This window comes from Echeneis naucrates, chromosome 8 (genome assembly GCF_900963305.1).
Source record: "Echeneis naucrates chromosome 8, fEcheNa1.1, whole genome shotgun sequence".
Lineage (NCBI taxonomy): Eukaryota > Metazoa > Chordata > Actinopteri > Carangiformes > Echeneidae > Echeneis > Echeneis naucrates.
This window is the reverse complement of record NC_042518.1, coordinates 14,167,891-14,195,480: the sequence shown is the minus strand read 5'-3', so window position 1 is coordinate 14,195,480 and position 27,590 is coordinate 14,167,891. Positions and strand designations below refer to the sequence as shown.

The following is a 27,590-nucleotide window of genomic DNA, read 5'->3' as shown; positions in this document are numbered from 1 at the left end:
TTCCTTACTGGCATGGAGGAACTATTTATATGTCAGCCTTGAACTCGAAATTCAAAGCTATAAAATACTATGATTTATATGAGAAGCCTTAACAGGAAAATACAAAGTGAAAACATTACATAGACAAATTTTCTTTTTCATCCCTAGGCCATGACCGAGAAAAGAGAGATGACAGGAAGTGAGGGCGAGGGCGATAAAAAAGAAATAAGGAAAGAATACTGACAGAATTTGAACTTGGAAGATTTTCAAATGTTTCTGTCCATCCCTATAACACACAAATGAGCAGAGAATGCTTCCTATTTGAAAGAATATGCTTAAATAAGTTGGAAAAGTTGGTATATTGGAGAGCAAAATGTGACAAACAGCCACAGATTATAAATAAACTGTTCAAGATGGAGCATGTGACTTAAACACATGCCACCAAAGCTAGGCTAGTGCTAACAGTTTCCTATTGAGCATGCCTGTCATGTGGAAGGTCACATTGGAGAGAAACATCTGTAGATCAGAAAAACGAAAGAGAGCAGAGGGAAGCTGTGTCATTGTGTTTGAGTGTAGTGAGAAACAACAACGGTCGCAGTGTTTGGATGGAAACATGACTACAGTCAACATCATAACTCTGAAGAACTATCTTGTATGGAATGCAATAAGTTGCAGTGATTTCATCAATGTTTCATAAATCAATTGAAGATCTTCACAGGTCCACAAAATGAGGAACCTAATCCAAAAAGGATTAAAAAAAGGCCCAATCCAAATGTTGAAACAAAAAACAGATGACTTTAACAGAACCAAATACATGGAGTACACAGTGTGTCGGGAAAAGAGCTGTAATAAGATGATGATGGTGACTTCATTGGATCTATTCAGTGATGCTGATCAGCACCAGATGGACCTGATCAGGCTGGAAATAACACTAATTTATTACATTTAGAAAAGGGAATGTAATCCTATAGATGCAATAAACAGTTCAGATGAGAATATAAAGGGGCCATGTGTATCCAATGACTAGCTAAACTAACTGAATTGACCATGAGCTTACAGTTGAAATTTGAGTTGAACGCTGTTAATGTGACGTGTGAAATGATCTGAGTAAATTCCCCTTTCATGTGGCAAGACATGCCACTGGCTTGCTCTTACACAACTTATGCCACCGGTGTGCAGAAAAGACAAATTCGTCATGTTTATGAAAGCTACGAGTAACTTATGCAAGCCAGTCAGGAGATCTGAAGCCGTATAGCCTTCAGCTGTTTTATTATTTATTGAGTTTTTATCAGAATCTTTTATCCAGGATGCTGTAAAAACAAAGCAGTCATGTGCTGTGAAAAAAAAAATCAAGTGAGAGGGGAAAAACAAAAATGAAAACTTCTGCTACAAAAAATATAACACATGATGTCACAGCTACATGACAATGAAATTGAAACCAGTTTAAATAGTAAGATCCTTTTTACTGCTTCTCCCTCACCTGAGCTCATGAGCAGCACGGCCTGCATCAGCGCCACCTCCGAGTCGTCAAGGTTAAACTGTGCCAGGCTCTTGCCCAAGTCAAAGATTGCATCTGACACTACACCCAAACCGCCGTTCTTCAGCTGCTCTCGTTTCACCGCCATCTCGCCATTCAGTGTCAGCGTCTCGCTGTCGGGATCGTAGCGTACGGCGGCGCGCAATGACATGATCTCCATGCAGCAGCCCTTCAGCAAGATAATTTGGTCTTCACAAGGCAGCTGAGGAAAGGCATCAGGAAATGAGATGATCATATTGAGAGCTTGAATATAAAAATTAACTCAAATACGACTTATCTACTATCATTAAGCAGATTATGTTAATAATTATGATTACATTATGATATTACAGCTGTAATAATAACTGAACAGTAATATTAAGGGTGTTTTAAATTACTATATCTGAAAACTTTTCTCTGATGTGCTGCTCCATTCCATCAGCACCAGGCAGCTGTTAACATACTCTGAGAAACATAATTCACTCCCTGGCCAGCACCAATCCACCGGCAAACTGTTGGTGGCGTGCTGGTGAACACAGTGGTGCATTTCCAGGTGAGAAACCAAATTCTTTTCTTGGGGGCCCGCAGAGCCAAAGCAAAGCTGCAGGTCTTGCGACCTGTCCAGAACGTACCCCACCCTCGCCCCATGTGAGCTGGGATTAGCTTCAGCCACCGCCCACCACCCGGAAACGGATAAGTGTTAGAAGAATACACCACCAGCACGCAACCCACCATAATGGAGAATATATTACTGTTAAATTATAGATGCACAATTATAGCTTGCTATGCTAACCCCCAAGTGATAATACTATTAGCATCAGTAAAAGTGAAGGTATTTTATTTATCTGACCGGTGAAATATGCAATTAGCCAAGGGTGAAAAAAATATGTAGCAAAATCTGCCTTTAAAATTTATAGTGGGATGTAGTATCATCCCTTTTCCTCAGGCACAAACGTGGACATCAACCCTGCAGAGAAAAGGTTATGAAGTGAACAACAAAGGCCCTTCAGTAGCAGATTGTGCTCCATGAGGATCAATACACGCCAGAAAAGACTCTCGCTCACAGATCATTTGCACAGAGAGCAGAGCAATATGAGTGAGTGGTGAGTCATCATGCCATCCAGAGGGACAGGCTGATTACCGATGGGGGGAGGGGGTGGACTATAATTTGGTGTAAGAACAGCTGGCAAGCAGACGCTCACATGCTGGTAAAAAGTCAAGCAGAAACTGTGTCCATGATATTTCTTCCTACCCAGTGCACTATATTTAATTTCTGCTTTGTATCTGATGTGCATGTTTTTATTGCACAGTACCTCCGTAAAATCTTTTTCTCAGATTAAAAATGTGCAATCTTTTAAATGTACTCCACCAATTATTAACCATTTTTAAATCAACTGGACAGAATTATTCATTTGCAGCATGGCTGCATAGTGATTAGTGCTATTGAGGGGTCTGCATGTTCTTCCCGTGCCTGTGTGGGTTTCCTCCCACCTTCCAAAGACATCATGTTTGGGTTAACTGTAGGTCTGAGTGTGAGTGTGAGTGGTTGTTGGTCTCTGTGTGTTGGCCCTGTGATGGACTGGTGACCCCGCCCCTCGCCCATTGTGAGCTGGGATTGGCTGCAGCACCAAACCTCTGTTTCTGCCACCCGGAAACAGATAAGCGGTAGAAGATTCATGATTAAATGAATGAATGGACATAATTAGACTGAAGCAGTCTTCTCTCTGGCAATCACAAATTTTAATAGCTAAAATAAATTACCACGTCGACAGGCAGGTGCAACATGAACTGAAGCGTACGACTCAGGAACAGGCAATCTTTTCAAGCAGAAAGGTTTGCTACACACTTTCAGTGAGAATACGTAGGCACCCATCAGAAATGCTGGGCAAAAATCCTAAAAAAACTGATGTCCAACACTAGGACCTTCAGAGAAAAAAAGGTGAGGCACATCAGAAGAGTTAAGTGTACAAAATGAAACAGGAAGTGGATAAAAGACCTGCACAACTTAGCTGGGCTGACAATTTCTTGGCCCACAGCCTAATTCTGCCCCACATTCTTCCACTTCTGTTCAGATTCTGGCCGTTATCCTCCAGGATTCTCTGACAACCGTGCGATTTTTTGGATGTGTGTCAGAACTGGTCCAGATGTGGCAGCAGTAGCTGACAGTCATGCTGTATGTGGGCCAAGTTTGGGCTGGGGAACCTGGTGGGCTCCAAGAAAACAAGCATGTGGCCCAAGTATGCACCAGATTTATTTGTCCTTCTGAGAACCAGGCATCCCATGCCTACAATGGAAGCGGGGACACCATGAGGCATTCTGGATGAAAGACTGCATCTGCTTTTTAACCACCATGTACTTGGGCTGATGAGAGACTGGAACCCACAAATATGTTTCACACGTGTGCCAAAACAGATTTAACACACACACATCCACATACTCCACCCACTGAGCCTACCTCTGAGAACATGGGCAGTTTCTTGGCAAAGTCAACGACGCGTGTTATGGCAGGGGTCATAATCTTGGTGAACTCACTGAAGGCTTCGAGGTCCACTTTATCACCATCGGAGGTGGGAACCATGGGCCCCTGACCGATATCGTCCGACTGGAAACAAGAAATCACACTGGTGATCAAACTAATGTTTGTTCAATTAGGAAGTGCTAATATGCAAGTGAAAATGATGATACATTTTGCGTTTATTTTCATTTACAATGTACTAAGAACTTGCAGTCACAGAATATAACACACAGTCCAATTCATACCTGGATTTGAGTTCAACAACATATGATTTTGATCATGTGATTCAAAGTTACACAACAATGTAAACATTGTAACACACTCTATATAAGTTTGCAGTGCATTTTTTTAGGACTTCTCCTGATAGCTTAATCTACTTAGTACAAAGAACCTGAATGCAGCGGACAGACAACAGACTTGGATTGAAGTGGACTCTATCACAGTGGATCTCAGACTGAAAGGCATTCCACAACCTCTTCCAATCAAGGAAACAGGCCTGAGATAAGAGGTTATCTAATTATCTGTGAGCGCTGCCAACAGTGCACAGGTTTCCACCAAAGCTGTACAGCTCATCCTGCTCTGATAATACGAAACCCTGAGAGCTAAAACAAATAGGAAACAGCTTTTGACAACAAACTGATGGAGACAGTTTATTTAGCCAGCAGGGCCTTTATATAAGCCTGATGAAATACAAAGACAACTTTAAAATCTGCAAAACGACAGTATATGGAAAAGAATTTACTATAAATGTGCTGTCCTGAGCAACGCCCATTCATTATTTTAAGTTTGTCAGTATAACTGAGGCTGAGGTCTCTTTGCATGACAGGTGGGTGAGTATTTTCTTGGCATAAACACCCTTCACAGGAAAGTTACTCCAACTGATTGTCTTTGGATTAGATGGGCAGTCAGTTACTGCCAGAAAGAGATGGTGAGGTCATAGTGATTTTTACTGGATGTTCTTTATGAAACGTTTTTTTGTAATGGATGGTTGGAACAATTGTTTTCAGTCTCTCAAAGCCAGTAAATTGTTTAGCCAATCTGTGTCTGTGCTGTAATTGCTTCACCTCCTGTGTCACTTCGTCTTTATTCACCTTGGACTGGTTGCCTCCCCCTCAAGCAATATTTTCATAGACCTTCAAAAACTGGATTCAACTATAAACCCATCTTTGCCTTGGTGGCAACTGTTGCCTGGTAACTGTCTGACCTTTGTCTCAAGGTAACCATTGGCAGCGCAAACACGTGTGTCTGCATGTTGCAACGATCTGATGGGACACCACTGAGGGAGTTGCTGATGAAAAGGGCTGCTGTTGAGACTGGTCGTCTTGAAAACGAAAAGTTGCCTTCTTGAATTTGTTATCTTGATTTTTGAAGTGTGAAAACTTTGAATTTTTCCAAATAACGAGCTCCATTAAAGAGATCTTCGAAGAAAACTGCCTGACAGACTCTACGAGTGTAATTAAGATTTAGATGCCTCTTAATGAACATGTGACATAATTAATTCCTCCTGAGAGGCCATACACCAGATGGACCAGATGTGTATATTTTTCAATCATATATATGGTTTTTGAAATCCTGTGTTAGGACGTGGAAAAAAAACCCAACTTTTCGGGCAGCTTCTGCAGCTTATTTGCAATGGATGGAGATAATGATGTCCTTCAGTCGTAATGCTGCCTTGTTTGAACTGTGTGTGTCTCACGGCTGCTACAACTGCTGACTGTTTGTGTCAAGTTTTTTTAATCACTTATTTCCTGTTCTTTTGAGAACACCAGCAGGCATACATGGTCTTCAACTTCAGCTAACTTACTGAGCCTACAATAAAGCTAAATCTAAATGTTTCTTCTGAAGCACTATGTTCAGCATACTTTTACCTCATGATGCAAAAGAATATTTTATGAATGGTGATTGTGTGAAAGATTCAAAACTGAATATTTTGTTTTAAGCGCAAACAAGCCAGCATAATTTGAAGCTCTGAAAATGAAAGGCCTTCAGTGAAAATATCACAGCTTTTAATTTTTGAGAAACATTTGTAAATATCCTAGTGTTCTATCCCTTCAAAAAGTGAAAGCTCACCAAGAACTTGCGCTTCTGTTTCCAGCTGGAGCCCTGGGCATTGGTGTGCCGGTGAGCCTCGGTTGCTATCCTGATCAGGTCCCACTCGGCTGTGTTGGGCTCCGGCCTCACCTGCAGAGTCCGGACCATCTCCTCTCTTTTCCTCCTCTCTCGGTTCTCCTCGATCAGGCGCCGCTTGGCCACGCGCTTCGTCTCATCTAAGACCACTGGATGGTGGGGATAGACCATATTTAGCTGAATTGTATTCTCTTTTGGTGTGATTGTGCAGCTGTCTTTGTTGGTCTGTCAACAACCATGAAACAACTATGTAAGGCTGTGTTTACTAATCTATTAATTCCTTCATTTTATCATTCATCCTCTACCAATTATCAGGGAGAACATGCAAACTCTGCACAGAAAGGCCCCAGGCCATGGCATTGAACCCATGATCTTTTTGCCTTGAGGCAACAGAGCTAACTGCTGCTAGAGTGGACTATCTTAACCACAACATTGCCAGGTTTCGAAAAAAGTAAAAGCATCCCCAGAAGAGAGTGACCTGTAGACATCCTTCCCGCAGCTAAAAGGTTGCTCTATGGTACTAAATGCCACCTAACCATTTCAGTCAGGTACAGCTGAGGTATTTCACATCTACAGACCAGCAGTGTTCTCGGTCACTCATCGAGTTTCATTTGAAACAACATGAGGATAAAATGGCTGTACGTTCCCAACACACAAAATACAGACACAATAAAATTTTACTGCTCCTTTGGCTAAGAAAAAATAAGTGTGATATCTGAGTAGAAACGTTTTTTTTTTCACCAAGGCCCTGCCTTCTATTGATGTCAATAACGGCGCTGGTCCCTATTTAAGGAATATGGCAGTTGAAAACTTCCTCTGAAAGAACAGTTTTGGAGCAAATCATTCCATTAGAGCGACAGCCAATGGGAAAAGACACAACACTCAGTCGACACTCAGCCTTGATCCCTTATTGAAGTCTATCATTCAGACCTACAGTATATGTTGAAATGTGAAGAGAAAAAATGTTTTCTCTGTGTCATTCATGTTGTTGCTGTTGTTGAAGGTTGAGTTTTAATTCTCTGTCCATGACCACGGTCGTGGTTGTGATAAGATCTGAAGTGTCTATAAATTTATTATGGCCTGGACACGAAAAAGTGCTTTTGCAAATGTTGTGCTTGTTAGCTATATTGAAAGTTTCTTTTTTTTCAATTAGCAAGACACCAAATTACAGCACAGACATTTTAGGGACCACTGCTGCTACACTTAATGAAATTCAAACAACATAATCCAAATGCAATGCGCTGCCAAGTGAGGTCCAGATGTTTTATATGTTTCCTTCAAAATAACCTAAGGATAAGAAACCATTTCCTTTATCCACAGGAGCAGATGAGTTGCTAAATCAATATCAGTTCCAAAATGAAAGGAGATGGTGTTGGTGAGTGTGACTTTGTGTGTGTGTGTGCACCCTTTCTAAGTAGTGAGACTGCAAGGCAGTGCTGTAATCTGTGCGTGTACATTCACAAGTACACAAAAATACAGACAAATCTGCTCATTGTCTTGACTTAATGTAACCTTTGCTATCACACAGTAGAACGTCTACTGTTGCTGCTGTTCTTGTGCAAAGCAATGCTTTGAGTTAAATTCACACGCTCATAATCGGTTAAAACTCTGAGGAGATCAGCTGCTTTGCCACAGCTAATGGAGATCTTCATAAACAAGCACACAAACATCAGCGCCAACGTGCTGATGTCAATTTTACTATCTGAGCATGTCAGCATTTGCTAATTGGCAGGCACCTCTTACATTAGCTTTACCATCTAACATTAACATGCTTGTGTGCCGACATTCGCTGATTGTGTGAAATAAATAATGAATATAATCCCAGTCCTTTCAGATAATGGGAGTGTTTGTCTCAGGGTACTGCATGGCAATCCATCCCATAGTTTCAGGACATTTAACCTGAAACTAAAAATGTCAACATAAGGAGAGGGACAGACAATGGACCACTAGAGTCAGGAGGTTTTGTGTAATCGGTTTTAGCAGTTACATTGTAAGAGTAGCAGCTTTAATCTAACGGACTTCCGTGTAAATCCTAGTGGTGATCAGAATGCACGAATAACTCACGGTCCATGGCCATGCCCACAGAGGTGCACTTCTTGAAGCGGCACAGCTGACACTGGTTGCGGGTGATCTTGTCAATGATGCAGCAGCCTTCATATTTGCAGGAGTAAGATGGATGGAGGTTTTTCTGGATGGTCCGTCGAAAGAAACCCTGGGAAGAAGAAAGGAGGAGGGCAGAAGGAGAGAGGGGGAAGAGGTCAATGAAATTCACAGTTTGGGGTACATTTATAACACGAAAACCTTGAAATGAAACTGATTCATTAGGCTACATCGATTGTGTGTGTGTGTAGTGACAACACTTAACATTAATTGTGATAACATCAAATAAGGCATTAAATCATTCACATCACATGGTAGGTTGGGAAGCAACAATCAGTGGTAAGCAAGGGTGAAATGGTTGCTTAGTGATGAGGTGTTGGTATGACTCTACAGACCCCACCTTGACCGCTGTTCATGTCCATTCATGTTTGTATGAATCACAATGCTGGTGTGTTTGATGTAGAGATGATTTTAAGCAGCGATTAAAGATTGGGTTAGAATAACCAGGGTCTATAAAACAAAGTCCTATTTTTTCTGAATAGAAAGCACTTATGTAGGAGCCTTTAACTAGTTAATCAAATCTGCAAAATCCATTTAGCCACAGAAATACACGAAGCTTAGCAAACATGCTTTCAGGAGGACTACTTAAGCCTGCGTTCTGTTTAAGGTCAGTCAGTTGATGGTGGGCATTTACAATCTAATTTTTCTCTGTCTTTTGTAGTTGCAGCCAGATTTAAAAATGTCTCTTTTCTGTTTCTCTGCTATGATTTTAGAGTCTGATTTACCACGACCAGCCAGCGCATGAGCCAAACCAGATTCTCGGCAAGCATGCAATCCCATCTACCAGTACCTACAGTACCCAGCTTTACGGGTTTGCAAACCATAAAATAGTCCAGAATTGTTTTAACATCATTTACTTGTCTTCAGCTTTTTAAGTAATAGACTTGAAATGTGAACACCCCAACATTGTGTCAAATATGAAAGATGCTGTGAACTGGCACATTTGTTGGAATTGGAGTACAGTTGTTTTGTGGGTAAATAAAAAAATCAGATACACAGTATTGACAAGCTTTGAGGCTCAGAATGTGTTGACGTGACATAACGAGAAATAAACAAAGAGTTTGAGTCATATTTTCCTTCATGTTTGTGAAGATTTCATCACAGCTCAATCACTTTTGTTTAATCCATTTGTAACACTGCCGCTCTTGTGTTTCAGTTCTTTCAGAACATTCCTCCAACATCTAAACTGTTGATGTACAATGATTCTTTTTATCACAGACGCACCACTTCAATGCCTGGAGATACTAAAAGCCGAAAATTACTACAAACTGGATGATTACATCTCGAGAGAGTGGTTTGGTAAACCACCCTCTTTGACTTTGCCCTCTTTGGTCGAAGGTTGAATGTCTACAACTGCATTTTAGTTTTTAAACATATCTCTTTTGCTATGTTTACACCAAACAAGCACCTTCTGGGAACTTTGTGCACCTGAGAAACCGAAGTCGTCAATCTGCTTCCTATTTACACCAGTTTTTGCGTGCCCAGTGTAGATGGGTTGTCTTGGCAAGGTACAGACAGAGATGTTTAAGGAGTTGAAACAGTCATCTGCATTTAGATCATTTTGTGAAACCGTGTCACTGTGGGATAGTGGGAGAAAGCTTTACCATACCTTGCAGCCCTCACAGGTGATGCAGCGGTAGTGGTAGCCGGTCGCCTTGTCCCCGCACACCACGCATGGTTCGTCTTTCTCCAGGTAGCTTGGGATATACCCTGGAACAGAGACGCTAAGAGCTATAGGAGAGGAAGAGGAGGTTGGAAGTGGAAGACAGGATGGAATGAGAGAAGGGTGAGCCACGAGTGCGTTCGAGGAAGAGGCCCAGGCAGATGGTGAGGAAGATGAAGAAGGGGGTGAAGCGAGTGGTTCCACAGGAAGAGATGAGGAGAGGTAGTGGTGAGGATGAGGGGAGAGGAAGAGTGAAGGAGGAGAGGGAGGAAGGGGCTGAGTGTTATCACAGGGGCCTCAACAAAGTTTGGGGCCCCAAGAGACTGTGACACAGGATGGAACACACAGTATATCAGACTGGGAGTCGTTCAGCAGACAGCTTATGAGGTTCACAGTCACATTCCCAGGATTCATAACGTAACCTTTCCATTCGCTTCTCTATTTCTCCTGAGAGGTGAAACGCATCGTTTAACCTCTTGATCTTTTTCTGCCACACTTAAAATATGTCATATGTTTGTAAGCACTATAAACTCTAACCTCTAAGCTGTCATGTTGCTACAAAATGACTGACAGTCATCTGGGCATGCTCAGACCGGCTTTCCCCTCCAATACAAAGCCGCTCTGAGTTTCTGACACAGACATGAGTTTGTCTGAGCAACCTGTACACACGAGCAGCCCCGTCCCTGTCACAGCTGCTCCTACTCTCAAACACATGCTTAACAGGCTTTTGCCAAGCTAAAGAGAAGTCCCGGGGAGGGGATTTACTGAGTGGATCATCTCATATAACCAACGGGAAAAATAGATCCACAGTGCTGATCGAGGCATCTGAGAGCTCTTGCCTGTCTTCACAGCACTTTTAATTAAAACCGGTCACATTGTTGAATTTCAGAGCAGCACTTATCTTCCTTAATGGAATAAAATAGATAAAAAATGTAAATAATTTACTATTTACATACGGCCTGCATCGTATCAGGAAAAATAGAAATGAAACAGAGCTGTGTCTTTAGGCGATGGCCTATGCTATTCTAGTCCCTCAGTGAAAACCATTCGAGCTCACTGGAGTGTGATGTTAGGCTACGCTGACTAGTCAAATCCTGAAGAACATGACTCAGATGAGCATCATCTTGGTGATCAATCCTTACCAGACATGCTCTTCACTGAACACTGGCTGTTCTTCCTCTTTCTCTTTGGCACATCTGGCCACCTGGGTGAGAGCAGAGGAAGAAGACAGAGAGAGAGGGGGCCAAGAAGAAAGGTATTTTTTTAGTAAAAAAACTGAATGTTTAGTCATTAAGAAGTGAAAAATGCCCATTACATTTACCCACAGAGGGCTTTGATTTTTACATTTTTTTATTTAGTTCAAGTTTTATTTGAATATATAACAGCTAATTCATCCATCCATTCATTACATGCATCCTTATGCATGCAGGGCCGAGCCAAGAACAAGTCAACGGGTGCTAATTAATGTTCGCATTCTGATATACACAATATCAGGCAGGTTCAGACTGTTCAAATTTGCAGCAACACAACATGACTGACAGGACAGCAGTTGGCTGTGACAGATTTTGTTTCTCCTTTAATGATCATAGTGCTTAGTTGATGATATTTTTCAGGATAAAAGAAAATCCATTCCACTGACGAAAAGCCGCTTCAAAGTGAATGAATTTTTCCTTTCACTACTTTCAGTGTGAAAGTCGAGAAAAAAACTCCAATAATACTAAAATACTGCATGGTAGGATGCTGACGCATTTACCTTGGTCACAGCTAGAAGCATGGTCCATCCTCCATCCTTGCTTCTAATACTCAGCAACCATGGTGACACACTATGGTTTACTGTCCACTGATGGCTAAAATGTGACATCTTCCAGTCCCAGATACAGCCATGATATGGAGAATAAAAACAGAGGAACCGTCCTATTTCTGCTTTTAAATTTAAAAATCCAATTTTTAGAGACGAGTACACCTTTTTGCTGCCAGTGTTTGGAGTACTGAGCCGTGAAGAAATGAATCGTGCCTACATCAACGAGGATCTCGTGTGTGCAAATACCAAGGCACATAGTCTGCACACGTGGACTACACACATTACAGATAATTCTCTAAAATGTATAATTCTCCTCCCCTGCCTCCTATCTCTTTCAATAATTCTTGATCCTTCATCATTTCTCACTCTCACAGGATGGAGTCTGCATATGCTCGGGGCAGCAGATTTGGATTACCATCCCCTAGTCGATGTCTAGCTGTTTGCTCCACACCCCTCCAAATCCCATTTCCCCTCTGTCCTCCATAAACCCCCGCCCTCCCTCCTACATTGCACTCACTTTGGTTACTCTCCCTTTTTCTTTTTTTTTTTTTTTTTTAACCATCTTTCATCCCAGTTATCCCCCCTCCTCACCCCTCCTCCTCTCTATCTGTCTTCCTTTCCTCCCTAAACTTCCATCAGCAGTATTAGGTAACACTGCTCTATACTCCACCCTCACTCCCCCTCCTTCCCCTTCACTGGCTGTCAAATCCACTTTCTCGTCCAACAAAAGAAAAAAAAAAAAAAAAAAAGAAGAAATCCCCTCACGTCTCTTTCTCGGTTCCTTCAGCTCTTCACGTTCAAGTGAACTTATTAATTCTATTGCTGTGCACATGGTCAGGCAATAACACTGTGGCAAAACATCTACAGGCTTCTGAGAACAGAAAATAGACTGTCATTTGTCCATCTCTCATAAGGAAACACTTAAATCTATAGGAGGGCAGTGGGCGGATAAATATCATGCAAACAGTCAAAAGAAACACACAATAAGCAAATGACTACAACTGTGAAAAAATGAAAGAAAACACTCTCAAAGCCACTGCTGTGGCACCCGTTGATGTTTGGAAGCTGCACTACATCACCATCTTTCATGTGTTAGCAAACTGTTATGTAGCCGACAGGGAGACAAACATGATTACTGCCACACTGGAGCTTTGTTTGCATCCATCCGGCAAATGCAAGGCCAATCTTTGCTTTCAGGTTTCAACAGCAGTTCATGGTGACAATGGTGGAAACATCAACTTTCAAAAGAATGACTTCTTGTTTTTAGGAGGACAAAAGCTGGCTTCTCATTAAACAGACAGATGGACAGTGCTAACTGCCTCTTCCAGACTTTTTTTTCAGCCGTTAACGGAGCTGAAGAAAACTCCGTGAGTCGGCTGTATGTGCCACGTGAGGCTGACTTTCTCATGGTTCCAGGTTGTAAACCAATTTTCCAGGCATCCTACTGTTTATAGCTTTCATCGCAGCAAATAAACACAAATTAATTCACAAATTCATTACATTTTTATGCCTTTTTTGTATTTTTGAAGAAGGTCAAAGTGGGAAAGACCATTTGAAACCTAATACTTCTCACATTACAGGTGTTTATGTGATGCTTTTGCCATCACTGAAAATATTGAGTAGTGCAGCTTTAAAGCTGCTAAAAGGAAGTTCTTTTCAGTGGTGCAGCAATTATATAAAGACTTGACCAATGATGGCTATAAATAACTAAGCCTGCATTACAGTGGCACCAAGGAGCCAGTCTATTGCTCTGTCCTGTGGGCATCAGCTGAACAATCATCAGACAGAAGATGTCGTGGTGGGACGGGGGGGTTAAACTGACGGCTCTGACTAAAGCTTTTGTGAAGTCAGTTTGCATACTTGAAAGATCATTCACATTCATCTACAGCTCACTGACTTTAAAGACTAAACACACAAACAGTTCTCAACCATGATTTATTACAATCACAATTATTATCGCTGGTCTAATCCCAATTTCAATTTCAATCTGAAGAATGAGCACGAGGGAGTTTTCCTGCCAATGGTGACAACAAGCAGAGGAACAAGTTTGTTCCCAAAAAAGTTCCTCAGAGTCATGTGAATTGTTTGATTATTCATTTTATTTGGGGCCCAACGTTTTATTTGATTAAAACACTTTAATCAGCGGAAATCCAATTAGTGTCTTCAACTCTTCAGAGAAGCTGAAAGACTTTGTTCACACTGTGCGCGATCACATGTGGTGCTGGACCCAAATGCGGTGACGCACAGCTGCTGGTGTCCCTGCAAGTCCCACCCACCTGTTGATGCAGTAGGGTTGTAAGATATGCATGATGCTGAGTGTACGGGAGCGGCAGAGGGGCGGCTGTCTCTGGTCTGGGTTGAGTCAATACACGCGTCCCATTCAGCCGAGTATACATGAAAATCTGTCTGAACCTCCAGCTCTCCAGGAGCAGCTACCGGCGGCCTGGCACAGAGGAGGTTCTTAGATCCCTGGTCATGCTGGGCCAACCTCCCGTTGTCCCAGCAGCTCGATGAAATACAGTGAAGTCCGCATGAGTCCTTTGCTGAGCTCTCAGTTGAACAGTAGCTGTCTCTTTCCTCAGACTGGCTGCTGGGAGGATCAGTGACTCTGTTTATCCCCTCCTCCCTCTCTCCCACCCTCCCCTCTTCACCTCCTGATAAAATGCTCTCTCTGTCAGCATCATACAGCCTTGCTCTTGCTCTGGTCTAGCCTTGTCTGTCACATGCTGTTCTTGGTTTACAGCCTTTAGTTTGTCTTTCTCCTCCCAAACTCCTGACTCTCTGCCTTCCTTTCCTCCTACGTCCTCCATTGTCCTCTAGATCTTGTCGCCCCTGCTCATATTTTTACATTTGGCTCCTATTACTTTCGCCACTCTGTTTAATTTTCATCTTCTTATTTTGCTCTTTTCACTTTGTCCAACATGAGGAAAGCTAAAAAAGTGTGGCAACTCCACATATAAATTAATTTCTGCTTGCTAACTTGATTACATAAAAGCCAGCTGAAACCTGCATCCAGGGATGATGGATATCTCATCAACTGAATTCGATGACTGTGATCCCTTTTCGCTCCAAATGCAATCATGACAAGTTATTGTCAAGGCCAAAGTTGCATCTGAATACAAACTACCTCGAGGAGTGGACCTGATTGATTAGTAGCTGGGTTTATCTGAGGCATAAAAAGCTGTGTGGCAAATTTAAACACTCTTCAATGCATCCAAGGAAAGCACTTCAATAATTAGTGACTGGCTCTAACAGCTCTGCGTGTTGTAGTGGCTGTTACAGGGTAAATTTAACACCACATTAAGAGAATCATGCCATAATATGATTGACCTTCACTTCTGCTTTGCTGTTTTGTTTTGTTTTTTTCAATAGCTGTCAATGTGACCACTATTTACCACAGCATGGGGGACTGGGAAGACGGTAAGGCCCTTTGACACATTGTATACAAGATGTAATCATCAATCTAATAACAGACTAAACGCAATTGTACTGATATGATATGGAGCCTTCCAAACATGCTTTCAATGAAATAAAGCAGTAAATGTTCAAAGTTGGGCAGCACGGCGGCAAAGTGGTTAGCGCTGTCACCCCACAGTAAGAAGGTTGCAGGTTTGGCTCCTGAGCCTGGGGCCTTTCTGTGTGGAGTTTGCATGTTCTCCCCGTGTCTCTGTGGGTTTCCTCCCACCTTCCAAAGACATCATGTTTGGGTTAGCTTGTGACTCTAAATTGTCTGTAGGTCTGAATCCGAGCGTGAGTGGTTGTTGGTCTCTGTGTGTTGGCCCTGTGATGGACTGGCTGGTGTCCAGAAACAGAAAAGCTGTGGAAGATGGATGGATGGATGTTCAGAATTGTTTTAATATTAGAATCAATGTATGTTGAGGTTGTTTGCATGATGACGTCACAGGGAACTTGAACTCTGACCTTTTGGATGTGAATTTTCATCACTTCACAATCTTATTCTATTGTACATTTGAGCTATATTTTCATTGTTATTAACAATTAGTGTACAAAGTTGTGAGCTGTGGCCAAAAACATGGTTTGTGAAGTCCTGGAGAACTCAACCTTCGACTTCTGGCCATTAGAGTCTATTTAGGATCGTAATACTTAACTTGGACTATGATGGCTAAATGCACAATATTTGTCTCTCTCTATCTCATCCTCTCTTTCCAGACGCCTGACATTCAGAGCAGAACTGAACATAAATGATTCCTGAACCTTTCAGTGTTTTGTTTTCTTCTTTACGGAATTCCCAACTGCTTGAGACAAATTCAAAAGGTGAATATTTTGTGAGTGCCTTGTTGTTTTTCATACCAATTCCTTTTGTTTCAGCTCTCCTGCCCTCACTCACTTCCACCAATGTCTCCTCAATGTCACTTTTTTGTCTGAACTCAAACGAGCTGTGACGGTTTTAGCAACACCTCAAGGTATATTCCACAGCGTCAGCGATCTGTGACATGCCAAACACACTGAGATGGCAGCGGCACTGGCAATGTTCATCAAAAGACAGAAATTATTGCTTTTTATCTTTCTATTTTTTATTATTATTCTTTTTTTACTGCTTGAGAGTGACTGAACAATGAATTACTGTCAAAAATCGCATCACTGGTGTCAGACACATAGCTGGTCAAAGCAGAATGTGCCACAGCTTAATCCTCCCTGTCATATGTGGTCATGTGTAAAAAGTTTAAAAGCCTCCATGGCTGTGATGTGATGTGTTAGCGATGTTAACATAGCAAAAGGTCATGTAGCATCTGACCTCAGTGACTTTGAGTGAGTTCATAGAGAAGTTATCCTCTGGCGGTTACACAAGCACGTACACATGACTGTGCTATTTCACTATCACTGCTGGTGTCCAGACAGTTATATCCTAAAGGTAAAATAGAGACAAACTCAGTGAGTTATAAATATTTTCTACAGAAGACCAATTTATATGTCCAAGGCAGATTTTAAAATAAGCAATTACTGGGGGTCAATCCTAGCTCAGAGAGCAACTATATTACTCTACAGATCCGTTACTTGAAATAGTATTAGCGTGCAGTACTACTCTAACTCTTTGTTCTAAAGGGAAAGACAGATTAAAATAAATTAATTTGATTACCACAAATTATGTTTTTTTTTACCCCTTCCAAAGCAGCTCATCACTCAGCTCCTGCTGCTTCCCTAAACCCAAACCTGATCTGAATCTATGATAGATAGATAGATTGAGACTATGAACATCTACTCTGATACACTGACCGTGAGAAGCACCTCACACAAGCGCAGCATCCATTAACCACAGCCATTATTTTGAGTTCAACTTAAGTAAATAATTCCTCATTTTACAGGAAACCTCGTTTGCCTCCACTTCAGCCAGCGATCCCTCCCCGACCTGAGTGGACACTGTACACTTTTCTGGCCTCACACTTAGAGGTGCCTATTATCAACCCAGCTGCTTCACATTTGGCTAAAAAATGCCACTGGCCAACTATGCCAATAGGACCAAGTCATCAGCAAACATCAGGATCTTAAGGCAGCCAGAAGCTCATGTCTCCTTGGTAAATATGAAGTCAGCCACTTGTTAGCTTAGCTTGGCAGCAAGACTGTTGAAAAGTAACAATATTTAACTTTACGTTTTATTATTGGCATCGAACAACATTTTGATCCAATTGAAGTTATTTCTATAGGATGTTTGTACCTATTTACAATGTATGTGCTAAGCTAACTAGCTGCTGACAGCTGCTTCAGAGTTACAGTGCAGTCATGACTTGCATTGAGGTTTTCTTATTCTTTTAGGAATTGTACTGTTGTAAAACATTGCTGAAGGCGCTGACTACTTTTTCGTGACTTCTCATGGATCACAGTTTTAAGGCTCAGTTTCTGAGAACAAGCTGGGTGTGCGTTTCTCTGTGGAGATCTGTGATCATTTCACACTGTTGAAAAACAATCTAGACCTTTTTCTTTAATAAATAAACACCACAATGATGTCAAACATTACAGTTTACGGACCTTTTAATTGACATTTCAATTTAACAGAAGGTGCAGTAATGTGCAGATCCATGTTTCTTATTGTTTTCACTCTTGGCTCTGTCAGGTGTTAGTAGACAACAGTTTACTCAGCGTACTCTTCACAAGTAACAGCGGTTGAGAAAGCCCAGTGCCGTTAAGGCTTATCCAGTAAATATTCTAGGTAAATATTGGCTTGACTTGAAATTTTTCAAACAAAGCCTGCATTGCACACCAGAGTTGTGGGGTTCTGAGCTGTGATAGTGTCATACGACTGTTGCCACTTGGAATGCTCTTCATGGCACATGTGCAGAAAATCATGAAATTCTGTTGGCCTGAGCCAAACTTCCTGATCTGACTCAGATAATAGATTCACAGCTGTGGGTTCTTAACCACGGTTCCTGGTTGCAGATCCCATAACAGGGCTCTGTGCTCTGCATGCTGAGGAACTTAAAAGTGATAACTCTCTTTCTGCTCCTATTAACAGAGGAATGCTCACCCGTAATCCACCACCACCTGCTCACTCTTACTGATGTTGAGGGAGAGGTTCTCTGGCTGTGGACGAGTTTCACAATAACAATGCAGCTGCCTGACCATGCCTACAGTCAGAGTCCAAACATGAAGCAGATTAAAAAGAAAAAAAAAACTAATTCCACACTTCTGAACTGTTTTTACAGTTGATTTAGTTCAGAAAAGTACACAAGCTCTCATGTGTCTCCATGACATTACATTTTGTTGCCTGTATTCAAGACTGGCTATGTCCCACTGCTGTCACATGAGGCCTTGGGCTTGCCTGGAAGTATACTGTGCATGTGTGCGTGTGTGAGGAGGGTTGTTGAGTTGTAAGGTGTGATCACGTGATGACATGTTGTTCAAGGCCTGGAGGTGCAGCATAAACTGGTGTCACCAACATGCTCCCAGTTTGCAGGACAGTACCAATGTGTTCTAATCCAGCGGCCACATCCTTCAGAGGAGGAATGCCTTTATAGCGGCCATTGTGCCACTTCTGTCGCCTAGCAACCTTGATAACCCTTACTTTTGTTCAAATAAAAATGTTTAATTTTTTTAAGGGGTTATATCTATGTTGTTTCTCTACTCATGATTGTAGCTGTACCATTAGCTGTGTAATCCCTTGATTGCTGGCACTTTGCTGCTGTATTATTTAACCTACATGCAATGAATCCTGGGAAAAGGTGGACCACCTGCTGAGGCCTTTGTTGCCTGGGAAAAGAAGGCTGCATCTGCATCTGAAGGAGCTCTTGAAATGGCATTACCCGTTGATCACAGCTACAGTTTACTGTGTAGCGAGACTCTGATCTTATCTGTGGCATAGGGGTTGGAGCAGCGTCACGTGTAGTCCACTGATTTGGTGTTGGTTCCACTGAATGTGAGAAAAAGATGACATCACCTGAGTGTGCGCCACAACTGTGTGTTGCTCCTATTCTCCACTTCAGGCTTCATCAGTTTAGCAACACACTCGAATCACTGTTTAAAGGAGTTGCATTGCGGGTAATGGAGGCACTGTGTTTTCTTTTGAAACTGTGGCTCAGACATGGGATGGCGCAATCACAGACTGCTGCTCACTGGCAGAGAAAGGTCAAAGGTGAAAGTAACAACTGGATGTACTCAACAATTTACAACGTACAGCTTTAAACTTTGAAGAAATGTTGGCCTCAGTGACGCATTTGAGTCTACAATGTTCTCTTTGTACATCAGTACGGTCATGAGCGATGACTAGCTATGATCGGTCTCTACCAATACATAGCATAAATTCACAAGTACACCTGTTTTTATGCACATTTCTCAATTTGCAATAAACCTGAATGGAAAATTTGAAATAAAACCAGTTTTCAAAGCTTCAAATATATATTAGAAGAAACAATAACAAAAACAACAAGAAAAAAAAAACAACTAACTAAACGAAACACAAACATTGAAAATGAAGTACAGAGAGAATTTTCATGAGACGGGTAAACTAATACAGTAATACTTCTGAATGTATCGTCTATGGTGCTACAACCCTTACATATAATTACTGACTTTGTTTGGTGAGCTGCATTTACCACATTAATGTTTTCCATTTGATGAACGGATATAGCTTATTTATCCACATCTCTTTCAAATTATGTTTTGCATTGAAATAAATATTTAACAGCTTCTGCTTCGAGGATTGGCAAAACAAACTTCTCCCTGTTTTGAATTGTAGCTGTAAGTAGCCAGAATTACATTACATAGATTTATCAACATCTTCACTTGCTGCTTACTTTATTAATTTGCCCAAGTCACAAACACACTTCAGCAGGTCAATTGGCCAAGAAGTTTAGTGGATTAACACACAGCTGATGTTGATGTTGATGTGTTAGCTGGTGCTGCTGCAGCTAAAAAACTCAATGTACATTGCAGGGAGAGGTCACCTGAGGACATGGCTGTATTTAGAGAGGAAGAATGACCTTCTGAAAGTGGAGGCAGGATGAAGCCTATCTGTTCATTTTACAATCAACAAATGTGCTGTTATATAAGAATTCAGCGCATCATCATGACTCAAAGTGGCTTTTGCCCTCAAGCTAAATCTAAACTGAAGAGGAGGAGGTCTAATGAGCCAATGTAGATGTTCTACAACGAGGAGCATCCAAATGCAGCCATGAGGATGATGTGTTCTGTTCTTCAACAGATATGATATCAGCATCAGAAAAGCTGAAAACAACATCCTGTACGCAAATGCCTACATTCAAAGGAAGTCCATGATAAGATACACATTCATTTTGACAGCAAGGAAACAATCAAGGCTTGTATTTTGACTGAGTTTTTGAGACTTAATTTGAAAAAATGTTGAAAGCTCATTTTATATAATGGTGTCAGAGGTGTAGTGCTGCAAAGTCAAACTGTTTCATTGTCGCAGTTGTGAACAGTTCATTTTTAGAAAATTACATTTTAGTTTTTTTTTCTTGAATATGGTGGCAGGATGATTACCAGGAAGTTTCATGCTGGGAGTTGTAGTTAGCCTCTGACCAAAGGTTTATATAATGCACCTATCACAACAATACCAATAAAAAAAATAAAACAATGAGTAAAAGAAAGTAGACTGGGCCTCTTATTTCAACATATCATTTAGATTTAATACCTTCTGGTTCAATTTTGTTGCTTGCAAATGTTGAATTTGGACGATCAATGTAGAATTTAAAAGGATTTGATTTTCATAATGTTTTTTTTTGTTTGTTTCATAAGCTGTGCTCTATTATAACATTAAAGTGGTGCTATAAAGTTAATAATTTGTATTTGACTGTATAAATACACAGGTGCAAACAAATATAACTCCGACTGCACGTGTGTGCATGCGCGCACACACACACACACATTCTATTTTAGTATCTCCTTCTTTAGGCTATGTGAAGCTTTGTGTTTGTGAATGTTAACATGTGTATGTGTATTCCCATCATGCTCTCTGACTGAGAGATCGCTGAAGGGAGGGGTCAGGGCATGAGGCAACGCTCACAAGTACACGTGCATACTTGGTGTGCTCTGTGTTGTGAACGCACACATGCACATGCGCACTAACACCAAGCAACAATCCCCTGTTGATGTCACATATTGAGGCGTCCTGAGCTGTCCTCTGCTTCCTTTGCCTCCATCTGCCCTCCCTGCTCCTAATCCAGCTCTCACCCCTCCACTAATCCACACACACACACACACACACACACACACACACACACACACACACACACACACATGCAAATACACACACAAACACTGTGATACACAGACAGACTGGTACCCTAACCCTACCCTGTGTTTCCGGGTCATGGGGGGTGCAATCTCATTCAACGTTCTGGATAAGGGCGGGGTCACCCTGGACAGGTTGCCAGTCCATCACAGGGCCAACACACAGAGACATACAGAGACCAACAACCACTCACACTCACACTCACACTCAGACCTACGGACAATTTAGAATCACCAGTTAACCCAAACATGATGTCTTTGGACAGTCGGACGAAACTGGACTACCCAGAGGAAACCACAGAGAAACACAGAAAGACCCCATGCTGGGAACCGAACCCACAACCTTCTTGTTTAGGGCAATAGCGTTAACCACTATACTCCCATGTCACTATGGATACACCTTCACAAACATATATACATCTATGTGCAATAATACACATCTGATCACACACACAAATTACACACGCACACACAGGCCTCTGTCAAACCCATCAGCTCCCCAGATAGATATTACTTTGATATTGCGCTGACCAGATTGCATGCTGCTGCTGGTTACCATAGTGATGGTTAAGCTAAAAGTGTCACCTGTCACCTGTCAAATGTCACATTGGTCGTTCGGTTAAAATCACGTTTTGTGGGAAGCCATGAGGGCAATTCTGAAGATTTGGCCTTGGATAATACATAATGGTACGTAAGACAATTCATCAACTGTTCTTACTTTCCAAGTTCAGTGAACATCAGTTGGCGTTAGCTCAGCGACTAACACTGTCAGCCACTTTCCCAACATTATTCCAACCTGGCCTGTCCTGAAAAGATCAGGCTCACAGAAGAGAATATAACTTGATTTATCTAAATACAGGCAAGCTAACAGGTGCTGAATAGTTGGAAGTGGTTGCTGTTGTGGCCTTCACTCTTTCTAGAGAAAGAATTGTTAAATCGAATTAAATGAATTTAGTTGGAATTATTTCACAAATGATTTGTATTCAATCATAAATACCTTGTAGAATGATGTATTTATGTGATTATTAACACTTTAGGCCTGCTATGTGCTAAAATCCTGAATAAATACAATATTACATTTAGCTTGCTCAGTATTTGCATTTGCATCAGCTCTGAACTCAGCATGTGTATGTGTGGTGTGGCGTGTGCGTGTGTGTGTGTGTGTGTGTGTGTGTGTGTGTGTGTGTGTGTGTGTGTGTGTATGTATGACTACACGTGCAGAAATCACAGAGGGTACAGATGGCAGTACTGTACCCCCACCCAGTATATACAAATAGTAAGCTCAGGAATTTGTCCATATGCTATTCTTTCCTTTCATTAAAGTAGCCAGCCTAATCAATCCATACTGCAGACAGGAAAGTGAGAACAAATCATTAAAACAAGCTCCTCTCTGTTTTTCATCAATCCATCCATGCCACTCTTTCATGTGCCACTTCTGTCATGTCACTGTTAATCTGTGCTTTCCTTCCATGTTTACATCAAATATGAACACACACACATGAGCAGGCAGTATAATCACATTCCATGCAACACACACACACACACACACACTCACCCTTTCTCCTCCCCCTCTGAGGAGTTGCTATCCTGCTTGTTGGACATCGGCTCCATTTGGTCTCTGTACTGTCCAGCGGCCAATCACAGGACAACGAGGCGGACCCCGACCTCGCCAGCCTGCTCAGCATTCGCCAGCAGGCCCTTCAGTAGCCAGCCATCTGGGAATCTGGGCAGTGATTGGCTGGGAAGAGTACGGTGGGCGGGGCGTCAGCTGGAGCAGAAAAAGAGACACGTGGTGACATTAACATTGACAGCAACAGTGTTGTATTTTATTTTTCATCCTGGGATCCATAAGGTTATATATCATATAAAATTATGTGAAATGAAAATGAGTGAAAATAATGTCACATGACCACACACATAAATATGCAAAATGTAAACAGTTGTTCATAAACAAATACGATTTCAATGTTGATCTGCTTGGTGGCCAAGTTCATTTCTTTAACATTTTTGATATAGTTTCAGAGTTGTTTGTGTGACTGTACATGCTTTTCTATCACAGCTGAGTTATTTCCCCAGGCCAAACAAACATGTTTGTATTTTGTAGATGTCATTTTTGCAGATGAGTAGCTTTGTAGTACATTAACTTATTCGTCAAAATATATTTGTACATGTTAAGTTTTTCTTTATTTTAAGCTTGCTGTGTATATTGATGATGTGATGGATGTGATGATGATTGATGATGTGGAAGTCATGTTTCATCCCCCGTATGTCCGACCTGAGGGCTGAGTTACAGAGCTGTTCTGCTCAGTGTGAACACTCAACAGGCTTAAATCAGTATTTATGGAGGATAAAGAAGCTTATCATGTTCGATGGTTTTGCTTACTTTGACAACAGGCTCACAGAGACAAGGTTTTATGACTGAACCTGAGGTAGACAGGTAACCTGGTCACTGTGGACTTTTGTCCAGCTCTCAAAGGATAAGTGGTGAAGCTCATGGACAGACTTTTGTTCGTTTGAAGGAAATATTTTGTATTTATAATAAAAGATTATTGAAGTTTGATCGATTGTGAGGGCATTTTTTTTTTTTTTTAATTCAGAGATAATAAAAACGGCTGACATCTACCCTTAACATAGAGCTCTAACACACCAGAGTTAAGGCCCTTTGACCCAACTCACCCTTGAATTTTCCTGCTAAATAACTGAAACCGACTGCAGCCGGGCTCATCTTCTTTCACAGTGAACTCTGAGTTCATGGTGCTCCAGTCGCCGATAAAATCCTCCACGTATTGGAGGAAAGCGACTCCAGCCAAATCTAATTTACTATAAGCTACTTACAAGTCCTCTGAAAGGAATTTGGGATCAACTGAACTCAACAGTTTTCATGTTCTGTCAGCATGCTATTTCCCCTTTGCGGTTAAAACCACTCAAATATTACAGTTTTTATAAGAAAGATAAATAAATAGCCTATTGCTGAATGAGTTCATGAATCCCCTGAAAGTTGGGAGGCTGGGAGGGTGTGATAGGATCATAGAATGGGTCATTTATAATAAATTTTAAACTGTGCGGGGTATGCTGCTCTGTCAGTAGGTCAGCTGATTCAAATGTAGGAAGTAAGTATCGAACAGCGTACAGAAGAAGTGCAGAGAAAGGTAAGTAAGCAATACTAGCTGACAAGTTTTAAGATTTGGAGATCACTGTCTCTAGCGTCAGATGGAGTTCAGCAGCAGCCCTTCAGTGTATTTCCATGTTGTAAAGGACAAAGGTCACATTCTGAATTAATCATGTGCGACGCGTTATGTAATCCCAAGTGTGGCTGCTTCATTTGCACGTCAGATCAGAAATGATTTAAAAGTGAGGAATTTTTATTTGACTGAGGTGGGATCAGTGGTGTAGTAGTAGTTAACCTACTACTGTCAAGACACAAGTTAGGCCTTTACTTACAGTGTCATTTCTGCTTTGAACCAATAATCACATCCATTCTTTTATGTTTATGAGGCATAGTATTAATTTTAGTTTGAATAGTGTGAAATAATCCTGTGTACCTATATAAAACACACACATACTGCTCCAAATGTTGTATCCAGAAATGTAAAGATAGTATAGCTTGCACTGATACCATTCATGTGACTTCAGTATTACAGCTGATGTCAGCACCAACATTTAAGGACATGAGCATAAATACACACTTCCATGCTGTGCTATATACAACACTGACCAGCATGCCTGCCAAGACACATCAATGACACTTGGAAGATATCTGGCAATGGCTAAACAATCAATAGTCATTGGATTCTGATTGGCTGGGCGTGGAGCAACTCTCTCTGCTGTGAAGCTCCAATCAAAGAAATTAGATCTCATGACAGTCCAAGGAACCAGCTGTCATTACAGACTATTTGCACTTGTAAGACCAGTAATGTTTCCTCAAGGTTTGAGAAAGGTAGGGCCCTGGTGACTACCAGTCTTTATTAACTGTGTCACGTTTCAGTGAGTGCAGCGTTTAGCATGGATTATCCTGCTAACAGTTGGGCACTTGCCAGAAATCAAAAATATTACTGTCTATCGACAGTTTTGAGGACACTGGCAATGATCATGGAGAGCTGCTGCACATATAATTAAAAATAATCAAATCAAAGTTGGCATCACTTTGATATAACTTTACTAAGATACCGGATAAGAAATATGCCTTTCACTCCTCATACAGGAAAAAACCCATCGCACCTCTAGCTGTGTGCATGTTACCACAGAGTGCCAGGTGAGGGCACCAGAGGCACCACAACATGGTGGTCTGGATAAGTGTGACCTGAGCTGACCCCAGGCTGCACACACATCAGGTCATTTCACATCAGTCTAAATATAGACACAACACTTGATGTGTATATTTTTAACTTATAAATCAATGTGCTGTAAGAACATTAGCTTCACTGCCGCTGTTCAGCCTCAGACTTCAGAGAAGTGGTTGGTCGTGACATCAGATCCGATACTCTTCCTTTTATCTTCTATGTTGTTTGTATGAAATATACATTCATAAATGCTTAGTTGTATTTTTCATAATTATTCTTCATTACTCTTCATTTCGGAATTTAACTCATAAAACTACATACCCATGTTTTATTTTTAAGTGGCCACTATCGTTGACTCTGCAGGTTATTTTCTGAATTAACTTTTGATTGTTTTGTCAATAAGATTAAGAAAAAGTCCGGAGTTTGATGAAGTCCCATCATTTTTGCTGGAAGGAACAAGCTGGTGAGCGACAGGAAATGGATAGAGAGAGAGGTGGACGACATGCAGCAAACGGCACCAGCTGGAACTGAACCAGTGAACTAACCCTGCAGCCACCCACCAATCAACCACGTCATCAAAATTTGTTTTGACTTTTGAAGACATTAGTTTTGGCTCTGGGCAGATGTGGAATGAGCTCTCACTCATTTTTCACCTTATAATCAATAAGATTGATTGATTTATCACAGAAATAATTGTAATTGTCTAATTAATAGATAATGAAAGAACCTGACAGACCAACCCAGCCCAAGACATCTGATGACATATGATGCTGCTGTTACAATGTTGTTTCCACTTCAATAAATGTCTTGAAATGATTGACTCTTGAACATCGGATTAGGGAAATGTCTTTTTTGTTTAAGTGGTAATGACTACACAGATGACACGCCGGGCCAGCGGTGTTTCTGTGTGGAGGGTTTCCTCCAGGTTCTCCAGCTTCCTCTCAGAGTGTAAACACATGCATATTATCTGATAACTCTAAAATTACCCATAGACATGAGTGTGAGTGTGTGGTTGTCTCTAAACGGTGGTCCTCTAAAAGACTTGCAACCTGTCCAGGTTTAACCCCGCCCAACACCTATCATGCCACCAGGGAAAAGCTCCGCCCCAGATCGTGTTGATGATAGATGGATACTGAAAGTGAACAGAGGGAACAAAAAACAGCAGAGGTTTATAGATATGACAGCAGGTGGCATCACAGTGTGAGAGATAATACACTCAGATACACGCTGACTTCTGTTAACAGATTTTGCTGTTTGTTTTGTTTCTGCCACTTTTAGTATTTTGTCTTATTTGTGCAGCTGCTTCTTTTTTGTTAGCTCAAAAAAAACAAAAAAAAAACATGTTGGAAGCAATGAAAGAAAGAAGCTGCAAAACAGAGAGGTAGTAGGCACTGAGGATCTAATCTCACTCACACACACAAACACACATGAAGACAGTCGTATCGGCCAAAGGGGCAGTGACATATACATGCAGATCAATGTGATGCATAGAGACAGAACAGTACATAGACTCAGCTGTCTGGAAGCTTGACAAACATACACACATGCACTGCCGCTATGTACTAAAGCAGAAACACGCCCACGTCCAAATAGACACACACACTTTCCAGTGTGTCTTAGAGTGGAGACCTTCTGGTTGGCGTCCAAGTTGATCAGATGGAAAGAAGAAGCACAGCATAGTCAAAGATGACTGTACCCCCATATGCCCCCCCCGCAAAACTCCTTCCTCCAAATCACCTCTCTCTGCTTTCCCCATAATCACTGAGGTTGAGTAGAACCAGCAAGAGAAAAGGAGGCACAGCAGTCCAGATATCTTACCACAGACTGTCTCCCTCACAATCCCACTA

General features: G+C 41.4%; 1 protein-coding gene across 3 annotated transcripts in view; it reads right to left on the bottom strand.

Annotated features, from left to right (window-relative positions):
- Nucleotides 1–27,590, bottom strand: part of LOC115047647 (thyroid hormone receptor alpha) — a 93,289-nt gene that overhangs the window by 8,895 nt on the left and 56,804 nt on the right. The window contains exons 4-10 of one of the 3 annotated variants that reach the window (XM_029508724.1): nt 23,019–23,231; nt 11,103–11,164; nt 9,907–10,028; nt 8,202–8,349; nt 6,081–6,286; nt 3,951–4,097; nt 1,460–1,718 (exon numbers count right to left, since the gene is read on the bottom strand). In XM_029508724.1, the coding sequence (XP_029364584.1) occupies nt 1,460–1,718; nt 3,951–4,097; nt 6,081–6,286; nt 8,202–8,349; nt 9,907–10,028; nt 11,103–11,164; nt 23,019–23,074 (1,000 nt within the window). In that variant the 5' untranslated portion in view covers nt 23,075–23,231. Of the gene's footprint in view, nt 1–1,459; nt 1,719–3,950; nt 4,098–6,080; nt 6,287–8,201; nt 8,350–9,906; nt 10,029–11,102; nt 11,165–14,037; nt 14,070–23,018; nt 23,232–27,590 lie in introns of those variants that run through there. The other 2 variants (XM_029508725.1, XM_029508726.1) reach the window with 2 other exon arrangements.